Below are 9,456 nucleotides of genomic sequence, written 5' to 3' on the forward strand. Positions count from 1 at the left end.
AAGGTTCATTTCAAATATAAAAGCTAAAAATACCATGAATATATACAAAAACCATTAAACTAACCCTACAAAGTAATAAACTTTCATTTGAAGCATTTCATCAAACACTTTATATGCATACAAAACAAATCCTAAAATTCAACTACAAATGTGTAAAACGTAAGCTTAAATCATGAAAACAATAGAATGTAACAAACAATTAACGTTTTTATAACTTCAATTCAAACAATAATGAACAAAAAAAAAATTTGCATATTGAACAAAAATTAGGGTTTTATTCATACCTTAAATGAGGATGAAAATGAACTAGTACACAAGGAGAAGATGGGAATGTAGTTGATTAGCTTAGTTGAATGAGAGGAATTGTAAATTTGAAGTAAATGAGAGTGAAGAATTTATTTTTTTTTTTAGCAAAACCGGCAGCAAGTTGAATGAAGAGCAAAATGGAATGCAGTGAACAACATCTCACGACATTTTGGAGATTTGTACTAATACCAAACCGCCAAATCAAGTGGCGGTTTACTCCATTTTATTTTATTTTTTTTTTTTTTAAAAATTTACCTTAACCAAACCGCCATCTCAGATGGCGTTTTACTCCAAATGCCTGAATAAAACCGCCATTTCATGTAGCGGTTTCATTAAAAAAAAAAAAAAAAAATTTCTCAAAGCAATCCTACGTGGACGGTAAACTTGGAAAAACTTTCCCATTTTAAGGAAAGTGGGAATTTCTTTTTAATTTGGCCATAGATTGGGAATAGACTCTTATTTTACATGTTATTTACATTCTCCTATATTAGTTTTTGTGACATTTATTGATGTAGACAAGTCAAAAATAAAAAAAAATAAAAAATTACATTCTCCTTGCTCTTTGTAACAACATCAAGCGGAAATACTCTTTTAAAATCTTTTTTTCAAAATTGCATTTTTGAACAAAAAAAAATTATAATGCTTATTTGTTCGCTCTAAGCAACATCATACAAAGAAGTTTGACTTTTTTATTCAGTTTCTCTTATATTCGCTATTAATAAGTGCGGATAGAATTCATACTTCAGCTTCGGATTGAATTGCTTATTTTGAAAATTAAATTTATTTTTAAAATTTTTAATAAAAAAAGTTTATTTTTAAAATTTCACATTTGTGAGTGGTGGCCCACAAAACATGCCCACCCACCTACCCGCGAAGCTTCAATCTCAATTCTTCCACATTTTGTGTTTGACAAGCAGACGAAAATACCTGGCAAGTAATGTTCGTCGTCGATACCGTAGCGATCGCTGGCAAGTGTGAATTCACGCTCATCAATCTATCCATGTAGATTGTAGATATTGATGTTGATGTTCATCTTCTCTAGTCAATTATCATTATTTTAATTTATTTGATCTCATTTCCTTACCTCTTAAGTTAATAATTTTCAAATTTACATATAAATACCTCTTTTCTTCTCACATTTTTCTTGAATTCTCAATTTCAAATTCTCATTTTAGGTCAACGGTGATTCAGTATTTCTGTACAAATGGAGCAGCATACCATACAGCAGCCGTTACTTTCAGGTAAACAAATACGGAATACCCTTTTTTGTTAGTATTTTTATCGCAAAATGATTTTTATCTTTTGTCAATTTTGATTAAACGAGATTGATGATGATTATTTCTGTTTGATTTGAAGGAGGTGTAAATGGAGCACAGAGTGGAAGATGGAGTTCGTATGAATATTTAGGAAGTACTCCTAGTGCATTAATTCCGAATGCTTCAATGGGTGTTGGTGCTGAACTCACCGTGGACGAAATTCGAAGTGTAGCATCCAATTCAGAACACCATTACCCACCTTCTCTTCATGCCCCATTGATTTCTTCTCCGGATTCTTATTCTTACGCTGGTGGTATGCTTATTATACTTCATTATCCATTGTTTAATAAGTATTTTAGGTCTATTAAATTTGTTTGATTGTTGGTATTGATTGGTCTAAAAGGAAAACTTGGTGTACTTTATATAGGAAATTATTTTACAAGGTTCATGACTTGTTTTGTTATAATCACTTTTTTTATACACAAAATCCATTGCTATTTATTATCACTTTAGAAAGTGGTGTTAATGAAAAATTGCGAAATTGAGGTGATGATCAAGAATGACATTTTACATTACCGCATTGTAAAGGTTTTTCAAGTTATAGGGGAGTCATGGACTTGTGCAATATTACAAGGCATTTTTGAATTTGTTGAGCTTGTTAGTTTACTTATAGTAGATGATTTGGTTTAGCAGTTTTTTTATATTCTACAAAATACAGAAAATCAAAATGCCTTTGATGAAAAAGTTGTTGAGATCACTTTAGGATTTCTGCTTGTTGGTTCTTGTATTTTGCAATTTGGCTTGTAAATTATAAAAATACTATTATTATTAGATATGCATGCTCAATTAAAAAGAAAATATTATCGTTAATCTTTTAGTCTTCTTTGTAAAACTTGCCAATTTCCTAATGTATACCCTGATCTAAATCAGCATGTTTTCCTCCTTTTATGCTCATCTTTCCTTGTCTTCGAACTAAGTGTTCATATTCATCTGGATTTGCATGTTTTTGAGTCATTGTGCCATTGATGTTATTTATATTCCCGGTGGATAGGATCTAGCTTAACTTTGTGTGACTTGTTTATAATTCTTCCTTATCTAATGTTTATCAAGCATTTTTGGGCCATTTATAGTTGTTTGGTTGTTGATATTAAACCAAAGAAATGGTAATGGAAACTTAATTATTCATATTTACTTGCTAGGGAGGTGGTATTAGGTGGATGGAATTAGATAATATATGTTTGAATATGAGACCTTTACATAACATATTTTATGAAAATTAAGAATAAAACTCATTCTCATTACCATGATTTGATACTCCAACAACCAAACATTGTGTTAGTTTTGTTTGAATTTTGTATTTCTATGATCCTTCTTTCTCTTTTCAGAATAGGTTCATGTTGTCCCTATCCCTCGTATTCTAACGATATGTTATGGTTTTTCTGACACCATCAATAGCCGTTACGTCATTATTATTTTGGATATTTAAGATAATTTACGAAGTGTCACATTGTGTTATAGTGTTAATCAAATTCTTCACTATACTTCTTTTAGGAAAGGAAGTTACTTCAGGACCATGATAGAGAGATTGTATCTATATTGTTGATTTTGGTTTTGTTTCTATGACATATAGACTCAAATTTGTACTTAAATTTGAGATGAGGTTTTTAAAACAATTTTGAGGTTAAATATTGGTTTTCTAGAGTATGATGTATGTCTTTATTTTGACTCTTCTCAAAGGCACGCTTGGATTGGTAAGAATATAGGAGTAAAATATTTAGGGGAAAAAGTATAGGTTTGTTTTTATTGTTTGAATAGAAAGGAATAAATACAGGGATAATCATTTAACTCCATATAGGGGGTAATTATTACCCTACCCACCTCCAGTTAAATATTTCCCTTGAATCTGAGTTCTTTACCATAGATTTTTTCACTTTCTCTTTCTTCTTCCTCATCCTCTTCTTAATATCTCCCCTTTGTTCAAACCTTTATTGATGTGACAATAGCATAACCTTTTGTGATTAATTAGCAAAACTGAAAAGAAAAAACCAGAATTTTTATTTGAGTAAAATTATCAAACTTTGAGAAGGAATAGATTACTCCCCTAATTAATACACCTCAATCAAGGACGGTGGTGGTCATGTTGGTCCCTAATAGCAAAGTGTGATCATACCCCCGTACAACGACTATGTATAGATGATTCATCTCTCCAGGAACTAAACCAACTGGGGTACGAATCCGGTGGAGTCACATTAACCAAACATTCTCTGTTACTTCATCAATAGGGGAATCATTCCCGCCCAACAAAACATAATCCTGTACTTACTCAACATAGTTTTCATTCTCATTTCAAATCCAACCGAACTTAACTGTTACCCATAGGGAAATCGATCTAATTTTCTAAAATTACTATTGTGTCGATTTGACTTAAATGTTAAGAAATCAATAACTTTCTACAATTTTCTATTGCATGCCTTCTGTAAAACGTTCATCAAACTGTATTGCATGCCTTGTGTGAAACGTATATCAAATTGTGGACATGAAAATTGCAAAGTTTCTACAATTTTCTACAATTTCTTAGTTGGAAAGACATTAATAACATCATGTTGTGTTATGGACTTGCAAATTGCAAAGTTTCTTTGCTTGCCTTATGTAGAACGTATATCAAATTATCAATAGACGAAATCATTGCGAACTTTCGTATGATTTCGTAAAAGATGGTTATCTTAGTGCTTTCACATTGTGCTTAAAACCACCAGTCTCCTCAGACAAGTCACAACAATCTGATTCTCCGTAAAGTTGTGTAGTTTGGTGGTGCTTTTCCATCCCTTTCAGTGATTATCGTGACGAATTCTTTATGTAAAGTTTGTGTGTTATTGGTGTTGGTTTCGATCTTTCTAACGCTATTTATTTTGAGTTTATTTGCGGATGGTGTTTTTTTAAATAAAATGTTAACCTCTTGTCTCAGAGCTAGCTCTTGACCAGCGAACTGGATACGGGGGAGATTTGGGTGGGGATGCCAATATGTTCCAAAGGTATGTATGGATCAACTGATATATAATGCTTTGGATCTTGATGCTATTACACCTAGCAATTATTTTTCATAATTTTTTGAGTTTTGTATTTTTGAAGTTTTTAGTATTTAGTTTGTCTATGTCAATACAACATTCCATTACCCAAACGCCATTAATGGCTCCCACATAAGTGGGATTGTGAGGGTAGGATGTACGCAGCCTTACCCTTGTTAGTGAAGTGATAACAAAGATGTTTTCGACGACCCTTGGTAGCAAATATATCTCCAACTTCACATAAACAAATGTTGCACATGATTTGATGAGCCATTTTAATTTAGCTTATCCATGTCAAAGTTAGCAAATCTTTTTGATGGCGTGCCATTTCAAATAGAACTTAAATTCAAAACTTTTATCAGTGAAAATGACACTAATCTTTTAAAATGAAAATCTGTATACTTTTTTATGACACCTATAAGGTGACATTGCTCTTTTTCTCTTTGAAGAATTTGTATTCGCTTTGGAAATTCTATTTTCAAGGTCTTATTAAAGCATGAAGTAGATCTAAGGGAGATCAATAGTCTTTTATATAAAAAATCTGAATGGATGCGACTCCTCTACTTCACTAATGTCATCTACATAGCAAACATTGCTCTTTTTTTTCGAAAGACCTTTAAACCTGTTGGAAGTTCTATCTTCAGGATTAGTATCTGAAGCATAAATTTATGTGAGAAGGTCTATTGTTAAGCGTATGATAAAGCTTTCAGCTCAACGATCCATTGTATTGTTTTATCCCGTTGTTGTGTAATGATGAAGGCTAGAAATGCATCTGTCTTGACTATTATTTTTCTATACCGGGTTAACTTTTCTATGTGTAATTGAAAAAAGTTGTTATGCATACAACATGTCATTTCCTCAATGCCAATAAGTGTCTCCACCTAGGTGGGGTTTAGAGGGGTTCTGATGTACTCAAATTTATCTTTGTTAGCAATTTCAAAGAGGTTGTCTTATGCATGCTTTCCTTATAAGGACGATCAACTACAAAGATCTAAGTTCTATGAATAGTGTTTTTCTTATTTTTATTATATTATTAGGGAATCATCGCTTCGTGTTTCTAGCGGGGACAATTATGCTTCTTTGTCAAACCACAGCTAGTCAAAGAAAACGGAAAAAAGACAGAGAGGAAAAAGAATAGAGGGATATATAGATTAGGGATAAGTAATAAATATTTGAAACATAGGGAAAATGCATCTTTCTCATTTTCTCCATACACACTCCTCTCAAAGTCCCTTGAATATCTGTAGTTAGCATACCTCAGGAGAAAATATTGGAAGTTCGTCAATTTGTATTTTTAGTAAGTGATTTATGGGGAACTTCCCTTTGCGATATATTTGTTGCTCCACGATACCAGACACTAATGAGAATTTGGTGAATTGACTCTATTTTCCAGCTTTGACTGCTCACGTACATGGTGTATAATCTTTCTTTCCCTCCTTATTTCTAACAATAAGTCACTTCTCTGTATTTTTCTATCAGAAACTTTAAATTTTATTTTATGTTCCTTTTCGAGACTCTAGAAAGAGGAAATAAGCATATATGAACGAAGCTTAGTTAAACTTCTATACTATCCAAATCAAGCATGTTTGATGTCTTAGTGGATTAAAATGTTTTCTGCAGCTAAATATTTGTTCTATGGAGTACTTATTGTTTTAGTCATCTGTGCAGACAAGTATTGGATGAAATTGAGATTCGAGAGTTGCTCATGGATCATGTTGGTCATCGGTGTTGCTGGGGAAGTCGTCCTGCCCGTACATGGAAGATACAAATGGTGGAGGACTGCAACGTATACATAGGAACTTTAGATACTTTTACGGAAGAGAGGGAAGTCATTACGGAACGTATTCCTTATCAAGGTGTCAACATCGATGGAAAAGATAGTGGCCCTGAACCTGGAATCTGGGAATTGGATCTGAGGTCTCAGTTCCCTGTTCTATTTACACCCCAAAAAGAAACAAGAATGAAAGTTCCACATTCAGAAACCATTGAGAAGTGCCCCGGTACATTCTACTAAATACTAACTTTGTTGACATTGTTCATAATAAAAATGAAACTAAGTGATGATATTGCTTATTATCTTGTAGGTTGTGATGGACGAGGGGATACTGTGTGCCCAACATGCAATGCAAATCAAGAACCTGGATTTTACAAAGAAAATCAGATGACTCCATGCACTTCCTGTTTTGGAAGGGGTTTAATTGCTCATAGAGACGGGTCTGACACAATGTAAGCAGTTAACAATATAATTTCTATATAGAGTGATCATTTTTGCATCTTTGTACTGATTACATTTTTGCATTGCATGTCAATTTGACAGATGTACGCAGTGCAATGGTAAGGGGAAGATTCCTTGTGCTACTTGCAGCTCTAGTGGATTGATAAAATGCAATATATGTCGAGGCAGCGGATCTATTCTTGCTCGTAATATTGCAATTGTCAAATGGTAAGTGAGCCATTCTTCTTGACTTGAGGATCTATTTTCTTGACATCTATGTAATATTTCCTAGGATCTATTTTCTAGCAACCGACCCCAATCTTTTGGGCCTTGAGTGACATTGTTGTTGTGTTTTCCCTATTTGTGATATGTGTTGCTCCCTTCAATTGAAATTGGTGCCTCCTCTTTTTGTTTCAAGATGTTCCATAAATATGTGCCCTGTTTTTCCTTTTGACAAAATTAATGAACATTTATTTTTATCTCTCTTTTTTGTTGTCCTCATCTTTCTTTCTTTCTCTCCCTTTAACATCACTTCCTCCTTGTTACAGTAAAGGGGTACAACAATTAAGAACATATATAATGAGAATATTTTGTCTTGTATGATAACTGATAACACGAAAAAGCAATTGTTGAAAGAATTAGAAGCAAATTGTTTTCCTTGGTTTTGTTGTATATGTCGCATTGCTCACCAAAATCGGAATATTATTGGTTTTCTTCTAATATCCATTTTTTAATGCATAGGGAGACAATAACGTCTAAAGTTCTTGCTTTAAAGTTTTGGCAAGATTCCCTAGTCTTTTTTCCCACTCCTAGGGCTTTAGCCACTAAGGTTGGACTTTAGCCAAGAGAATCTATCCTATAAATAAATTTTTTGTCTCCATGGAGGCATTGGATTTGGAACAAAAAATGGGGAAGGAGAGTCTATTGAGGATTTTATAAGCATATGATGTGTTATTATGTAACACTTGGTATAGAAAGTGTGAAAGCTGTTTGGTGACTTATATTTAACACATAAAGAGTAATTAGGTTTCGCAAATTGTTGAACAGCGTCTTGATTTCAATTTACTATGTGTTTCTTGCCTCTCTTCTTTCTCCTTTCCACCTTCTGTCCTTTTTGTTTTCATCCATGAAACAAATCTTTCTACTGCTCAAAGTTTATTAAAATCATTGAGCTTGAATCAGTTGCTATAAGCAACAGCTGGCAACATGTATTTTCTATTCAATTTTAAGAATTAACAATAATAACCACCATGCAGTTACGGCTGTGTTTTGTAATGGTTAGATCTTCCTTTTCTTTTCTAACTAGGTTGTGCTTGGAACCATCTTTTTCGTTTGCCTAGTTCCTGCCTTTATTTTCGCTTTTTGATGCTCCTCATTTGTGCTGAAGGCCATTAGTCTCAGATTACCTATTTATAGTATCTAATTAATTTAGTAATAGTTTGTGATAGGATGGCACATTGAGTAGGGTTTTTTGTTTCAAAATTTGTACCTGTGAGGATGGAACAACATTTAGGGTTCTGTTTGTAATCAGCTAGCTTTATTCCAGATCATCCGTTCAAGAAAATGATCATAAAGGTGTAAATTTGTTCATGGATGCTCTGATCATATCAAGAGTTTTGTGTCAACCAGATAATTGATCTGAGTTTTATAAGTTATAATCCGCAATCACGTTGTATTTGAGCACAAAATGACGCAATAGTTTGTCCAACTTATGCAGGAAGACACTTTCGACACGAAAAGTGAGTGCAACAAGAGGAGCTGCCTCGGTCCCTGATGATGTCTTCCACAGAGCTAAAGGGGTGCAACTATGCAATATGCAAGCTTATCAGTGTACTCCTGCCTTTTTTGCTGATTCCTACTTTCTAAACACTTTCTCTTCTGAAGTAATTGCAGATCGTACTCCTGTTCCACCTACTGCAAGGGTTATTTGTGAGCGACATACTATATCTGTTGTACCAGTGACACGCATCACCATGTCACATTCTTCTCGCTCCTTCAGTTTCTATATTATTGGTTTCAGTAGAGAGGTTTATCTGAAGGATCGTTATCCTGCCCAGTTTTGCTGGGGTCTATGCCCATGCTTGGAGTGGCTTAACTTATAGTTGAGATTGAGTGTAATTAAGTCGAAAAAATGCTTTATGTCGTTGAAAGCGTTGTCTTAGGTGTGACTTGCAAAATCAATGTCGTCTTTAATATTGATATGTGCCATAAGTCATTTTTTGAGCTAGAGGATCATTTGTTGTATCTGTGAAATCTTTTCTGAATTAATAGCATCTGATGTTTTTGTAATTGAACAATTTTCATCATTTTACAATCGGTTGATACTGAATATCTATTTAATACCTCGATAGGAACTTAGGATTACATAACATATAGTATTATGTCCAAAAAAAGCAATTACATATCATTTAGTAATTAGCAATGCTAAAGCGATTTAACAGAGGAAAAAATCAATTAAGACGTGTATAATTAATATTTGAATAGACAAAACTCCGCAGAGGCAAATTTGGCAAAAAAGAGTTAGCCATGATATCAGCACTATTTTGGCCAAAGGGAGCACAAGATTGCACTTAAACCTTTCAACCTTCAATTTTCAGCAACGTTATATGCAAGA

The 9,456-nt window shown here is 33.4% G+C and overlaps 1 protein-coding gene across 4 annotated transcripts; it reads left to right on the top strand.

Moving 5' to 3' along the window:
• The first annotated feature begins 1,178 nt into the window (after positions 1–1,178).
• On the top strand, positions 1,179–9,171 carry LOC130798294 (uncharacterized). 4 transcript variants are annotated; one of them, XM_057661220.1, is made up of 8 exons: positions 1,179–1,274; positions 1,482–1,547; positions 1,663–1,875; positions 4,528–4,594; positions 6,296–6,627; positions 6,712–6,853; positions 6,945–7,070; positions 8,560–9,171. In XM_057661220.1, exons 2-8 carry the CDS (start codon positions 1,511–1,513, stop codon positions 8,942–8,944), a joined length of 1,302 nt encoding a protein of 433 aa, XP_057517203.1. In that variant the 5' UTR covers positions 1,179–1,274; positions 1,482–1,510; the 3' UTR covers positions 8,945–9,171. The 4 variants fall into 4 exon arrangements, with proteins under 4 accessions (XP_057517203.1, XP_057517206.1, XP_057517204.1 ...); XM_057661223.1 differs by having other exon boundaries at positions 1,200–1,397; XM_057661221.1 differs by having other exon boundaries at positions 1,200–1,327.
• Positions 9,172–9,456: the final 285 nt, after the last annotated feature.

Source organism: Amaranthus tricolor, chromosome 13 (genome assembly GCF_026212465.1).
Source record: "Amaranthus tricolor cultivar Red isolate AtriRed21 chromosome 13, ASM2621246v1, whole genome shotgun sequence".
Classification (NCBI taxonomy): domain Eukaryota; kingdom Viridiplantae; phylum Streptophyta; class Magnoliopsida; order Caryophyllales; family Amaranthaceae; genus Amaranthus; species Amaranthus tricolor.